Source organism: Corvus hawaiiensis, chromosome 35 (assembly GCF_020740725.1).
Source record: "Corvus hawaiiensis isolate bCorHaw1 chromosome 35, bCorHaw1.pri.cur, whole genome shotgun sequence".
NCBI classification, from domain to species: Eukaryota; Metazoa; Chordata; class Aves; order Passeriformes; family Corvidae; genus Corvus; species Corvus hawaiiensis.
This window is the reverse complement of record NC_063247.1, coordinates 250,225-265,518: the sequence shown is the minus strand read 5'-3', so window position 1 is coordinate 265,518 and position 15,294 is coordinate 250,225. Positions and strand designations below refer to the sequence as shown.

The following is a 15,294-nucleotide window of genomic DNA, read 5'->3' as shown; positions in this document are numbered from 1 at the left end:
GTGCAATTTTAAGGTTGAGCCATCCAGAAATAAAAGTTCTCTTCACCCATCTCTGGGAGCATATCATCTCTAAGAACACAGGCCCTTCTCCTTCCCTGGGAGCAAAGGGTCTTCCTCATCTTCATCTCTAGGACTATCTCTGGGAGCATCTCTAGGAACTGAGGTCTTCTCCTTTTCCATTTGGAGCAAAAGTCCTCATCGCTTCCATCTCTCCCTATTCAAACTTCTCATGAAATTACAGCTGCTTCAGCATCTGCCTATCTCAGCGCAGGTGCTTTTGCTCTCAAGCACAAGTTGAACGCTCCACCCCCCATGCCTTCATGAAATTACAACGGGTGCTCTGATACATCATAGCTTTCCAACAGAATTTCAGCTTTAAGCCTCTCCTCTTTATCTTCCCTCAGGTTTTCAGCTCTTCACAGCACTAAAAGGGTTAATGTCACCCAGGCCTTGCAGCTGGAATGTCACTTATCGCTGTTGCTCACATGATCTTTTGCTGGGCAGCAGGGCAGCTTCAGCTGAATCCTGGCCACACTGGAGAGGGGGAGCGCGTCTGCACATAGCAGGGCCCTGGGGGGGTTCCGCGGGTGGACCAGGGCCCATCGGCTCCAGGATGGCCGTGGCCCAGCCTGGCCTGGCCCAGCAGGGGCCCGCAGCATCCTGCGGTCCCAGCTCCGGAAAGGAGAGAGGGCTCTTCCCGGGCTTTGTCTATTCTTACGTGTGGATCTCAGAGGCGGTCACAGAGCTAAATGTGGGACTGGAGTGTGGAGTGGGGCTGGTGTTGAGGCTGGAGTTAGGGCTAAATTTGGCACTGGGGTTGGGGTTTGGGTTAGATTTGGAAATGGGGCTGGGTTTGGAGTTAGGGCTGAACGTGGGATTTGAGATAAGGCTGGAGGCTGGGGCAGGGGCTGGAATTGCAGCCGGGATTGCAGCTCGGGCTAAACGTGGGATTTGGTTTGGGGCTGAGGGTTTAGGAAGGGGCTGGGATTGGGGCTGGGGTTGGAGTTAGGGCTGAGATTTGGATTACAGCTGGGATTGGGGTCAAGGCTAAATGTAGGATTGGCTTTAGGGCTGGGGTTGGGATTGGGTCTGGGGCTAGACGAGTCTGGGACTGGGATGAGATTAAACACGGGACGGTGAGTTTGTCTAAACGTGGCGTGAGACTGAGATCAGGATCAGGGTGAGGTTTGGGACTGAGCACACGTAGAGCAGGACAGCTGAGGTGTCACTGCAGGATGTCCCTGGCACCGTCCCAACCCTCCTCAGGCACCTCCAAACATGGGGGGCAGCTGGGTGGTCCAAGATCCAGGTGCTGCCACGCTGCCCCTCCATTCCACGTGAGCATTGCGGGAAGGCAGCCCTGAATGTGACCCTTGGGGGTCTGGGATCAGCCTTCACATCCCTGTGGGAGCAGCGACAGAGAGGATGAGAGACTTTCCCCCTCTTATTCCTGTGGAAGGGTGAAGCCCAGCTGCCCTTTTCTTCTGCTGCCTCCTCATCTGCTCAGGTGAGGATGTCAAACTCCCCAGGAGCAGGAAGAAGCCCATTCCGGGTTTCCTTGTGTCTGCAGCCTGGAACATCCACTCAGAGCAGAGCACTTTGTGAAAGCCCTGCTGAATGACAGCAGGAGGAGGTTTGTGAGAAAGGCAGGAAATGGTATTTTGATAGGAAATCAAAATTCCAAATTATTTCTTTCTGTCACATTCATTTTCAGTCAGTTCTGGTCTGGTTTCCAGAGTGCCACCTTCTCAGCTGGCTGTATTTGTGTCCTCCTTCCTCTTCTGCCTTTCTTTGCCTGCTCTGTTTGTCTCTCAGTGTCTCTCTGGACCCAGGGCAGCTCCCACCAAAGGCCCTCCTCTGATTTTGTTCCCAATCCACCAGCTAAAACAACCATGGGTGAGGTGATGAAGGCTGGCAGTGAAATGTCACTGTAAGATCTTGCTGCACTTGGCTTCTGGCTCCTTCCTGAGAGCTTTGCCTTCAAGGGCAGGAACATCTTCTCCTTGCTGGGAACTGGAATTCCAGATCCCTGGAGGGTGTGCCGTGGATCCCAGAGGGGCATTGCCGAGGCTCGCAGGGTTCTGGTCCTGCCGTGCCTCCCACGGGAGCTGTGCAGGGCCAGGGGACAAGGTCCAGCAGCTGGGTGGGCTCCCAGAGCAGACAGCAAAGGCTGCTTTGCTGGCCATTTCCCAGCACATTCCCAGCTGGAAGCAGAGGGAGGAAGGAAAGGGAAGCGAGTCCCTGCCAGAAGCCCAGAAGGATTGGGGTGGGAAGGGACCCTGCCCGTGGGTTACTGGGCTGAAAGCCAAGTGGAGCAAGACCTTACAATGCCATCTGCCTGCCAGCCTGTGCTGCTGACAGGAGCAGGGGGCCACTTTAGCCCTCTGTGGGTGGGACCAAACTGTGCATTCCACTCCCCTTATCTCATTTCTGATGAGCTGTTCATGATGGGTCGTTTGCAGGAGCTGCCCAGTGCACCCCCGACCCCTCAGGCTATGAGGAGCTGGCTGTTAAATGAGATAAGGAAGGAGAGGCAAACCCTGGGAGGCAGGGCAGTGTTTCTTTTTCTGCACACCAATGACTCAGCTGTGATAACTCCCTCCGGGGTAGCAGCAGCACAGTCCCACCCAGCCTGAGGGCTCACCTCTGCTGATGGGCCATCATGGACTGAATGGCCCCAGCACAATGGGCAGCTGCAAGGACTGAGACCATCAAGGCTCCCAAAATATCCCATGACTCCCAGGATGACATCATTCCATTGTGAAACTGCCCGCCCTGGGGGAGGGGCTGAGCATTCCCACCGGAACCTGAGCATATAAAATCTGGGTTTGGGGCCTTCTGGCAACACTTAACAGATCCAGGGCAGGAGCAGAACTCCAAGAGGACTGTGACCACTGCTGTTGACAAGACTGCTCCCATCACTTGGACAGGACTGTGTCCACCACTCTGACCAACAGGTTTTGTTTTCTTTCCTTTTGCTTTGCATGCAGCGGGACCAGGTGGTGCTCAGCACAGGAACTAACCAGCACCGTTCTGCTCTTGTCCCAGGGTGCCTGGTTATACTCAGCCTTTGTGGGTTACAGCTGTATCATGGTATTTCTTGTTATCTCTTTGGTGAATTGTAACTCCCACCTTAATCTCTCTTGGGGCAGATCAGTGGGGTTCATTCCTCATGCCAGGTAAAACCAGCACGGTGTTTGAGAGGATTTTACAGTCATGATACAGCCGGTGACTTCTAGAGAAGGACTTGGGCAGGAGGAACCCCTAAACCATCACACTCACGCCTTGTTTTTCCCTCCACACCAGGATTTCCTACTCCCAAACCTCGGCCAGATGGAGGAGGACGCTGTGAGGAAGAGGAAGATGCCCCGGAACACCCAGGCAGGTGAGGAGGAAGTCCCTGCCCGTTTCCCCCTCTCTCCTGCTCCATCTCCCAGCCCAGCATCGCCCCCGGCTGCAGGACAACCCCGCTGCCGATGCCGTCCTGCCGGGGACGGACTGGGGGGATCTCCTTCCCCTTCCCTGTGGCACGGAGGCAAATGCCATCCTCTCCTTGTCCTTCCTCCCCCAGACAAAGAGCTGAGGACAGAGCCCAGGGAGGACAAATCCCCGTGGCAGAACCTGGTGGAAGAGGCCGTTTTGAGCAGCTCCATGGCGCAGGAATCCAGCGGGGAGGAAAACCACCGGAGATCCCACAGGAGGAGGGGCTGCAAACGCAGCCCAGGGAGCTGTGAGGAGGAAAGACCCACCCTGTGCCGGGATGGCGGCCGGAGATCCAGCCAGAGCTCAAACCTGGTGGTCCACGAGCAGTGTCATGCTAGGGAGAAACGCTTCAAGTGCTTGGAATGTGGGAAGAGCTTCAGTAACTGCTCCCACCTGATTCCCCACCAGATGATCCACACAGATGAGAGGCCCTTCGGCTGCCTCGACTGTGGGAAGGGCTTCAGGTACAACTCCGACCTCACCAGGCACAAATGCATCCACACCGGGGAGAGGCCCTACGAGTGTCCCGAGTGCGAGAAGAGCTTCTCCAGGAGCTCTCACTTGACCACACACCAACAGTGCCACCAGTAAGGGAAGCCCTGCGAGTGCCCTGAGTGCAGGAAGAGCTCCAACTTCATCTCGCAGCAGAGGATTCATGTGGGGTGATGCACAGTGACCCCCACTGGGCAGAGACCTGGTGACCCCTGTTCCAGATGATCCCCATGGTTGGGGGGAATGTTTGAGAGATTTATTTCACTTCTCATTCTCGTGCTCTGATTTCATTGCTAATAAATGCAAAACCTGTCCCCAGACTGGGTCTGTGTTTCCATGCTGGTGATCGGGGCAGGAGCTCTCCTGGTCCTTAGCTCAGCTCCTGGGCCTTTCCTCAGCCAATCAAAGAAGTCACTAAACAATTTTTAGCCACTCTGAGCTTTTCTCGCTGATGACTGCCCAGGTGCCAGGTGGATCTGCCAATTCAGAGCTCCCCACCTGGGCCCCTCCTCACCCCCAGTGCCCCCCGGGAGCAGAATTAAGGGAGAGGGGAGGTTTCAGCACCTGCCCAGTGCTGGGGATGGGGCAGCTGGGGCCATACTGGTGGCACTGGTGGTGCTGGGAGCCCCCCTGGCCACAGGCATGGAGCTCTCAGGTGAGCCGAGGGGGTGGAAGAGGACTCGGGTATGGTGGGGAAGGTGGGGAGAGGAGGGAAAATGGGTGGGTGGGACCCATAAAATGAGTTGGAGGGGGAGTGGGACCCCCGAAAGCAAGAATGGGAAGGGGGCTGAGGACTGGGGGATGATGGGAGAGGTGTGGGAAAGCTTAGAAATTAGGGAATGGGAAGGGTGGGATCCCAAAACTGAGCAGGAGGGGGCTGGGGATTGGGAGGATTGTGTGAAAAGGTTTGGGAAAGGGTCAAAAGTGGGGACTGGGACCCCCAAACTGATGGGGGCAGGGGCTGGCAGCTGGGGATTGATGGGACAGGAGGGGAGTAAATGGAAAAAGGGTGGAAATGAGGGTGGGACTGTGGGAAGGAAGGTCCCATGGCGGCCGTGGAGCAAGGGCTTATGGAGTGGGGATCCAGGGTGGCTCCCTGAGCTCTTGGCTTGCTGTAGCGTGCTGGGGGCTGCTGGGGGAGCACCCCCTGACCTGTGTCCTGCTTACACAGGGCTCTTCCAGCACACGGTAAAGTCCGAGTGTCGCTTCATTAATGGTACCAAACAGGCGAGGTTGGTGGTGAGGTTCAGCTACAGCCTGGAGCAGCTCCTGCACTTGGACAGCAAGGTGGGGCACTGCGTGGGGGACACACGGTATGGGGAGAAACAGGCCCGCTACTGGAACACTGTCCTGGGGTGATGTTATGAGGCTGCTTTATTCCTTAACCCTCCGCTCAATGCCCAAGGACGCTGTGTCTTTAGGATGGACCCAGGGGTGGGGCCGGATCCACGGGGCCCGTGTGCGGGTCGGTTCAACAGCTAGAGCCCAACGGCTCGGGGGCTCCGGGGTCTCGGCAGGGCCTGGGAGGGAGTGCGCCGGGAGCGCTGTGTGGCTCCTTGGGTTTTTGGTGTTCTGGCTAGCTGGAAAATGGTTCTGTTGGTTTTTCTTGTTCTTTTTCTCTTCCCTCCCCTTGCCTCACTGCCTCCCTTCCCTTCCCTACGATCCAGGGAGCCTGCGAGTTGGCACTGGTGGGCCCGCGGGGTGGCCCTGGCTGGTCCGAGCCCATGTGTCTTTTGCTTCTCCAGGAATTTGTTGTACTTCGGGGTTTTTTTTCCCCCTGTTCTACCCTGCTTTGTTTTTTTCTAATAAACAGTTTGGGGTTTATTTCCCACTTCCAGTTCTTGTGACCCACTTGTCTTACTGGTGGAGGAAAAGGGGAGGCCCTTTTCCCTTTGGAGGAGACACTCATTCCAGAGTGTTTCCTCCTGAGGTCTTGTCTCCAAAACCAAGACATAAATTTGGCGCCCAACTTAAGGGGCACGTGGAAGCGGAAAAAAAATTAAAATCATTTTGGTTCTTCTCTAGAAGTCACCGGGTGTATCATGACTGTAAAATCCTCTCAAACACCGTGCTGGTTTTAACTGGCATGAGAAATGAACCCCACTGATCTGCCCCAAGAGAGATTAAGGTGGGAGTTACAATTCACCAAAGAGATGACAAGAAATACCATGATACAGCTGTAACCCACAAAGGCTGAGTATAACCAGGCACCCTGGGACAAGAGCAGAACGGTGCTGGTTAGTTCCTGTGCCGAGCACCACCTGGTGCCGCTGCATGCAAAGCAAAAGGAAAGAAAACAAAACCTGTTGGGCAGAGTGGTGGACACAGTCCTGTCCAAGTGATGGGAGCAGTCTTGTCAACAGCGGTGGTCACAGTCCTCTTGGAGTTCTGCTCCTGCCCTGGATCTGTTAAGTGTTGCCAGAAGGCCCCAAACTCAGATTTTATATGCTCAGGTTCAGGTGGGAATGCTCAGCCCCTCCCCCAGGGCGGGCAGTTTCACAATGGAACCATGTCATCCTGGGAGTCATGGGATATTTTGGGAGCCTTGATGGTCTCAGTCCTTGCAGCTGCCCATTGTGCTGGGGCCATTCAGTCCATGATGGCCCATCAGCAGAGGTGAGCCCTCAGGCTGGGTGGGACTGTGCTGCTGCTACCCCGGAGGGAGTTATCACAGCTGAGTCATTGGTGTGCAGAAAAAGAAACACTGCCCTGCCTCCCAGGGTTTGCCTCTCCTTCCTTATCTCATGTAACAGCCAGCTCCTCATAGCCTGAGGGGTCGGGGGTGCACTGGGCAGCTCCTGCAAACGACCCATCATGAACAGCTCATCAAACATGAGATAAGGGGAGTGGAATGCACAGTTTGGTCCCACCCACAGAGGGCTAAAGTGGCCCCCTGCTCCTGTCAGCAGCACAGGCTGGCAGGCAGATGGCATTGTAAGGTCTTGCTCCACTTGGCTTTCAGCCCAGTAACCCACGGGCAGGGTCCCTTCCCACCCCAATCCTTCCGGGCTTCTGGCAGGGACTCGCTTCCCTTTCCTTCCTCCCTCTGCTTCCAGCTGGGAATGTGCTGGGAAATGGCCAGCAAAGCAGCCTTTGCTGTCTGCTCTGGGGGCCCACCCAGCTGCTGGACCTTGTCCCCTGGCCCTGCACGGCTCCCGTGGGAGGCACGGCAGGACCAGCACCCTGCGAGCCTCGGCAATGCCCCTCTGGGATCCACGGCACACCCTCCAGGGATCTGGAATTCCAGTTCCCAGCAAGGAGAAGATGTTCCAGCCCTTGAAGGCAAAGCTCTCAGGAAGGAGCCAGAAGCCAAGTGCAGCAAGATCTTACAGTGACATTTCACTGCCAGCCTTCATCACCTCACCCATGGTTGTTTTAGCTGGTGGATTGGGAACAAAATCAGAGGAGGGCCTTTGGTGGGAGCTGCCCTGGGTCCAGAGAGACACTGAGAGACAAACAGAGCAGGCAAAGAAAGGCAGAAGAGGAAGGAGGACACAAATACAGTCAGCTGAGAAGGTGGCACTCTGGAAACCAGACCAGAACTGACTGAAAATAAACGTGACAGAAAGAAATAATTTGGAATTTTGATTTCCTATCAAAATACCATTTCCTGCCTTTCTCGCAAACCTCCTCCTGCTGTCATTCAGCAGGGCTTTCACAAAGTGCTCTGCTCTGAGTGGATGTTCCAGGCTGCAGACACAAGGAAACCCGGAATGGGCTTCTTCCTGCTCCTGGGGAGTTTGACATCCTCACCTGAGGAGATGAGGAGGCGCCAGAAGAAAAGGGCAGCTGGGGTTCACCCTTCCACAGGAATAAGAGGGGGAAAGTCTCTCGTCCTCTCTGTCGCTGCTCCCACAGGGATGTGAAGGCTGATCCCAGACCCCCAAGGGTCACATTCAGGGCTGCCTTCCCGCAATGCTCATGTGGAATGGAGGGGCAGCGTGGCAGCACCTGGATCTTGGACCACCCAGCTGCCCCCCATGTTTGGAGGTGCCTGAGGAGGGCTGGGACGGTGCCAGGGACATCCTGCAGTGACACCTCAGCTGTCCCGCTCTGCGTGTGCTCAGTCCCAAACCTCACCCTGATCCTGATCTCAGTCTCACACCACGTTTAGACAAACTCACCGTCCCGTGTTTAATCTCATCCCAGTCCCAGACTCGTCTAGCCCCAGACCCAATCCCAACCCCAGCCCTAAAGCCAATCCTACATTTAGCCTTAACCCCAATCCCAGCTCTAATCCAAATCTCAGCCCTGACTCCAACCCCAGCCCCAATCCCAGCCCCTTCCTAAACCCTCAGCCCCAAACCAAATCCCACGTTTAGCCCGAGCTGCAATCCCGGCTGCAATTCCAGCCCCTGCCCCAGCCTCCAGCATTATCCCAAATCCCATGTTCAGTTCTAACTCCAAACCCAGCCCCAATTCCAAATCTAACCCAAACCCCAACCCCAGTGCCAAATTTAGCCCTAACTCCAGCCTCAACACCAGCCCCAGTCCACACTCCAGTCCCACATTTAGCTCTGTGACCGCCTCTGAGATCCACACGTAAGAATAGACAAAGCCCAGGAAGAGCCCTCTCTCCTTTCCGGAGCTGGGACCGCAGGATGCTGCGGGCCCCTGCTGGGCCAGGCCAGGCTGGGCCACGGCCATCCTGGAGCCGATGGGCCCTGGTCCACCCGCGGAACCCCCCCAGGGCCCTGCTATGTGCAGACACGCTCCCCCTCTCCAGTGTGGCCAAGATTCAGCTGAAGCTGCCCTGCTGCCCAGCAAAAGATCATGTGAGCAACAGCGATAAGCGACATTCCAGCTGCAAGGCCTGGGTGACATTAACCCTTTTAGTGCTGTGAAGAGCTGAAAACCTGAGGGAAAAGAAAGAGGAGATGCTTAAAGCTGAAATTCTGTTGGAAAGCTATGATGTATCAGAGCACCCGTTGTAATTTCATGAAGGCATGGGGGGTGGAGCGTTCAACTTGTGCTTGAGAGCAAAAGCACCTGCGCTGAGATAGGCAGATGCTGAAGCAGCTGTAATTTCATGAGAAGTTTGAATAGGGAGAGATGGAAGCGATGAGGACTTTTGCTCCAAATGGAAAAGGAGAAGACCTCAGTTTCTGGAGATGCTCCCAGAGATAGTCCTAGAGATGAAGATGAGGAAGACCCTTTGCTCCCAGGGAAGGAGAAGGGCCTGTGTTCTTAGAGATGAAATGCTCCCAGAGATGGGTGAAGAGAACTTTTATTTCTGGATGGCTCAACCTTAAAATTGCACCCCAGTAGCTCAAGATTGGACCCTCAAAAGCAGTTGTGGGAAAAGCTGCAGGTCGTGGGAGGGGACTCTCAATGATGAGAGCAGAGAACCAACCCGGGCGGCTGTCTCGTTGTGATAATGTTTTCATAGCATGGGCAAGAGAGACTCCACTTCCTAAATGGACTGAACAAGGTTATTATGGAAGTGGTAAACAGACTGAACATCTCAAGGGTGGTCTTTTTACATTGCCAGTGGGAGAAGGGAGAAAGGTGGGAGTGGGGGGGGAGGAGAAGTATTCTGAAGGTGTGGTATGACTTTTTTCTTCTTTTAGGTCTGTTCATAAACTTGTTTATATTCTTTCAAGTTTGGTGCCTGCTTTGCATTTCTCCTAATTCTTATCTCACAGAAGGTAAACAGTAATGAGTATTTTGGACCAAACCACTACACACCTTTAGCCCTGACCCCAGTCCCAGCTCTAAGCCCACCCTCCGCCCCACCTCCAGCCCCCTCTCAGCCTAATCCAGCCCAAATTCTGGTTTCAGTGCAACCCCTCCCCCACCCCATTCCTGGCCCCGCCCCTACCTGAAGCCACGCCCACCCCATCCCTCTCAGAACCTGCGCCCTCTCGGCCAACCACATTTCTTTCTCATCTTCTTTGCTCCGCTCCTCATTATTTGTTCCTCGGCATCCATTGGCTGCTGCCACGGGGGTGGGGGGCGAGGCTCCCATGCCCATATAAAGGGGCGATCGGGGGCTGTTGTTTAGTGCAGGATCCGGTGCTGCTGCGGCACAGAGGAGTGGGGAGAGAGGAGTCGAGCAGTGGGAGAGGAGCGGGGTGAGCGGAGTGGAGTGGGAAGAGCGCAGGGGTGAGAGCCGAGTGGAGAAGACAGAGCCGAGTGGAGCTCCGCGCCCTTGGCCCCGAAACGCGGGAACCCCGCAACCAGCTCAGGCTGGAGGGTGTGTGGGTGGTTGGGGGGAGGTGGGAGCGGTGCCCTCCCCCGTGGGCCCGATCGCAGCACAATGTGGAGGGGGAGCCCCAGCCCAGCTCCCTCGTGCCCCAAGCCGCCGCTGCGCCCCATGTCGCCGTCACCGGTAACGGGTGCGTGGGCCGGACATCAGTGGCCGCAGCAAGCAGAGCGAGAGGGACGGAGAGCTCCCTCCCCGAGGGCACGGAGACAGAGAGCCCCACGCCCCCTCACATACGGGTGGAGGACAAAGGACACCCCCAGCTCTCCCCAAAGGGGAGAAGGACAGAGACCCCCTGGCCCAGGTGGAGTGGAAGTGGATGGACACCACTGCGGTTCCCCTCATGGTTCCCCCAAGGGTGAGGAAGATGTAGACCCCCTTGGGCCCCCTAAAGGGGAAGATGATAGAGACCTGTCCGTGGCCTTTCCCCTGGGCAAGAAGGATGGAGACCACTCCCAAGCCCCTCCAAAGGTAAAGAGGATGGAGACCACCCCCAGACTCCCCCCTAAAGAGGAAGAGGAGGGAGGCCTCCCTGGGGCAAGAAGAACAGGGACCACTAGGGTTGCCCCAAAGGTAAGGAGGAGGCAGAATCCCCCAGGGCGACGAGGACAGAGAGCACCCCTGTCCCCTGCAAAGGTGAGGAGAATGGAGTCCAGCCACTGTCCCCCCAAAGGAAAGGAGGATGGGGATACCTTGGCCCCCCCAAATGGGAGGAGGACAGAGACAACGCTTGCCCCACATTTGTGATAGGAGCACAGCAATCCCCCCAATCCATCCCATGGGAGAGGAGGACGCACAGCCCGGGATTGTCTCTATCCCTCTCCTACCTGGGGAGCCCTGGGGGGGTCTCCAAGCCGTTCTTGTCTGGGAACGATCAGGGGGTGGGGATGGTCTCTGTCCCTCTCACCCCACTCGGTGCCCGGTGAGGGTCTCTGTCCTTCTCCCCTTGGGATTCTCGGGAGGTGCTTGTGGGGCTTTGGGGGTGTCTCTGTCGTTCTCACCCCAATGGTGCTTGGGCGGGGTCACCCCAGGGGTGAGAGGGACAGAGACCCCCCCGGCCTCCCCAGGTATGAGAAGGTTGGAGAGCCCCAGAGCACACGCAGCAGTGAGAGGGACACAGAGCTCCTGGTCCCCAGCCCCGCACAAGCATTCCCTGGGGCGAGAGGGATGGAGATGCCCAAGCATCCCCAAGGGTTAAAGGGACAGGGACACCCCTCGGGAATGCCCTGGGATGAGAGGGACAGGGACACACTCTTGGGAATGCCCTGGCGTTAGAGGGACAGGGACAACCCCTTGGGAATCTGCAAGGGTGACAGGGACAGGGACACCCCCTCAGGAGTGCCCTGGGGTGAAAGGGTCAGGGACAACCCCTTGGGAATGCCCTGGGGTGAGAGGGACAGGGACAACATTACTGAGCCCCTCCCCAGAATCCCCCAAGGAGAGAGACACAGAGACCCCTTGAGCATCCCCTGGGCACTGGACAAAATAAACTTGGCAAAAATCAAACTTAACTCTACCTCAAATGCTTGGAGGAATGTTTGCTGTTTCCACAAGTCACTTGTGATGAAAACACAAACAAACCCCAAGCATGAATGAACCGACAGCACAAGCAGTTATGGTGGCAATTCAAAGGTCCAGCGGTTCCCACACAGCTCCAGCTCAGCTGCTGGCAGGTTCCTGTAAAAGAAAAGTGAAAAGTTCAGCCTGGTACAGATGATTTAAAGGAAGGATAAACTCTGTGTAGCTGTCACAGAGGTGACAGGGATAAAGAGAAAAATGATTCTCACATTTGGCAAAGGCCCCCAGGCTGTGAAAGAGAAAAGGGGGGAGAGCAAGGGAGGGACAGAGACCTCCCCTGGGGAGGGGCGAGTGTGACACTGTCCCCTGTGTGTGTGGCCTTCCTGGGGTGGGGGTTTCACACCGGAGCCAGTCTGGGTAAGGGGGGTGGTGTTCACTCCCCCTGGGCAGGGGTTACCCCACACCCCCAAACTCCCCTCCTACCCCCTTGGTTGGGGGATGGAGGTGCAAACCTGGCCTCAGCAAATGGGTCTGGGGGCTGGGGCCTCCCCCAGCCCGACCCCAGCCAGGGCTGATTTTCAGGACAGCCCTGGCCTTGGCTTTCTGGTGGATTCATTCTCCTCCCTCAGCCTTGTTTCCTTCTCCCTAGACCTGAGATCCCTGGGTAAGAGTCCCCTTTCCCTGATCTCAAGGTCCCTTAGCTCAAGGTGCAGCCCAAAGTTCCCCTCAGGAGGCACATTCAGGGACGGAGGGGCTTGGGTGGTCACAGCTCCTTTATACAGTTCTGCCATAATGGGCAAAAAGCCCTTCCTAACAATGTTTTGGCCGTGAACCACAACATTTCAGTCTCTCGGCAGCCCCCAGAGCATCCCCCGTGTTGCCAGATGGAAAATCCTCTGTGCCGGCTGGGCTGCCACAAGGCTCATTCCTCAAACCTGTCTTGGGGCTGAGTCAGGGTTTGTCATAGGTTAGCAAGCATAGTCGCAGAAGGGATGTCCTTGCTAAGGGGTGCTTACAGTTTCCTCTGAGACCTGATAGAACCTATCAGCTGGCCAGTTTGAATATGGACAATTCTTTAAGCCACTTAAAGTTGTGACCGCCTCTGTGATCCACACTTAAGAACAGACAAACTCCCCCCTAAGCTCTCTCTCATTTCCGGCTCTGGGGCAGGTGGCTGCGGGGCCCGAGCGGGGCCCAGTGGGCCAGGCCCAGGCCCTGCTTGGGCCAGGCCAGGCCGGGCCACGGCTCCAGGATGACCCCCCCCAGCAGGGCTGAGGGCAGCCAGAGTGGCTTGGAACCACCCCCCTCCACTGTGGCCAAGATTTCAGCAGAGCGGCACCACTGTCCGGCAGAGGTCAGGTGACCAACAGCAATAAGCCACATTCCAGCTGCAAGGCCGAGGTGAGAGTAACACTTTTATTGCTGTGAAGAGCTGAAAACCTGAGGGAAGAGAGAGAGGAGATGTTTAAAGCTGAAATTCTGTTGTGAAGCTCTGATATATCAGAGTATCCCGTCGTAATTTCAGAAAGATATGGGGGGTGGAGTGCTGAACTTGTAAGCGAAAGCACCTGCGCTGAGATAGGCAGATGCTGATGCAGCTGTAATTTCATGAGAAGTTTGGACAGGGAGAGATGGACTTTTGCTCCAAATGGGAAAGGAGAAAACCTCAGTCCCTAGAGATGCTCCCAGAGATAGTCTTAACGATGAAGATGAGGAAGACCCTTTGCTCCCAGGGAGGGAGAAGGGCCTCTGTTTTTTGTTTCTGAACGGCTCAACCTTAAAATTGTACCCCAAAAAACTTCAAGAGTGGACCCTTGAAAGCAGTTGTGGGAAAAGCTGCAAGTCGGGGGAAGGGGCTCACATGCAGGCAGAGAGACTCCTCTTCCTAAATGGACTGAACAATATTTGCAAGTGGGCGGCTGTCTCGTTGTGATACTGTTTTCATGGCACGAGCAAGAAGAGACTTTCTAAATGGCCTGACCAAGGTTATTATGGAAGTGGTAAACAGACTGAACATCTTAAGGGTTGTCTTTTTACATTGTCAGTGGGAGAAGGGAGGAAGGTGGGCAGAGGAGGAGAGTTCTAAAGGTATGGTATAATTTATTTTTTTTTCGCCTCTTTTAGGTCTGTTCATAAACTTCTTTATATTCTTTCAAGTTTGGTGCCTGCTTTGCATTTCTCCTAATTCTTATCTCTCAGCAGATAAACAGTAATGAGTATTTTGGACCAAACCACTACATTATGGCAATGGGCAAAAAGCCCTTCCTGACAACGTTTCAGCCGTGAACCACAACATTTCAGTCTCTCAGCAGCCCCCAGAGCATCCCCCGTGTTGCCAGATGGAAAATCCTCTGTGCCGGGTGGGCTGCCACAAGGCTCATTCCTCAAACCTGTCTTGGGGCTGAGTATCCCATGATGGTTTGTGCTTAGCGGGTGGGAAACTACTGTTCCTGTGGTGGGGTTTGTTCTGTTCTGCTCTCTCTATATTTTATAGTAAAGAGCTGTTCGTCCTTTTCCTGCATTTTTGCTTAGGAGCCCTGTAATTTTAGAATTGGATCCATGGGGATCATCGGGGCACTGCTGGGCCCCATGGAAGCAAGGGGCCGGTGTGCTTCTGAGTGGCCCCATGGATCCAAGGAGACCATGGTGCTCCTGCAGGTCCTCATGGAGTCGCAGAGTCCATTGTGACACTGCTGGGCCCCGTGGAGCCAAGGACACCTTTGTGACACTGAGGGGCTCCATGGAGCCAAGGACACCTTTGTGACACTGAGGGGCCCCGTGGAGCCAAGGACACCTTTGTGACACTGAGGGGCCCCGTGGAGCCAAGGGAACATGGAACAGCTCTGGCTGGCTTGGCCTCCTGGGGGCCACGGGACAGCTCCAGCTGATCTTGGAATGTTGAGAGTCACTTCTCATCTGCCCCTGGAGCTCTGGGGCTCCGTGCTTTCCTTCCTATGGAACAGATCCGTCCTTCTCCTCCAGGGGCCATGGCCAAAACTGAGATTCCTCTTCCAAATTTCTGTGTATCCAAGGACTGTTCCCAGATGAAACGTGCCAGGACAATCAGATCTGCCTGCCTTGGCCTCCCAGGGACCCCCTCTCCTCTGCCTTCATGACATTGAAGTCTGTTTGGTGTCAGGCTGTTCCGCACGCAATCCCGCTTCCTTCGGGGCTGCTGTTGCCCCTGTGCCCCCTGTCCCCCAAAAGAACAGGCTGCCCTGCGGGGGAACAAATGCAGCATCTCCTGGGGAAAGCCTCAGCGAGGGCTCAGTTTGCCGTTGGTCATTGCGGTGACTGCAGGAAAGGGACACCCCACCATGGGGCATTTCTTGGTCAGCTCCAGACATAAAGAGTGGGAAACTGTCTGAGACTCGGGTTGTGGCCTCGAAGCCGCCACTGTGGTTTGCAGGGAGCTGCAGGGCGGCATGGCCCTGGCTGTGCCCGGGAGCGCTCACTTTGGAGGTGGTGTCGGATCTGATGGGGACAAGGGGTACCCTGTGGGGCTGGGGGTGGCCTTGAGAGTCTCCATGGCACTGAGGGGGAGCTCCATTGATGGGGGTTGGTGTCCTGGGCTGAGGGGCTGTAGCGGGTTAGGT

General features: G+C 55.8%; 1 protein-coding gene across 1 annotated transcript in view; it reads left to right on the top strand.

Moving 5' to 3' along the window:
- The window catches only part of LOC125318998 (zinc finger protein 91-like), a 156,655-nt gene extending 152,527 nt beyond the window's left edge, over positions 1-4,128 (top strand). The window contains 1 exon segment of the mRNA XM_048289961.1: positions 3,822-4,128. Coding sequence (XP_048145918.1) covers positions 3,822-4,074 — 253 coding nt within the window. The 3' untranslated portion in view covers positions 4,075-4,128.
- Positions 4,129-15,294: the final 11,166 nt, after the last annotated feature.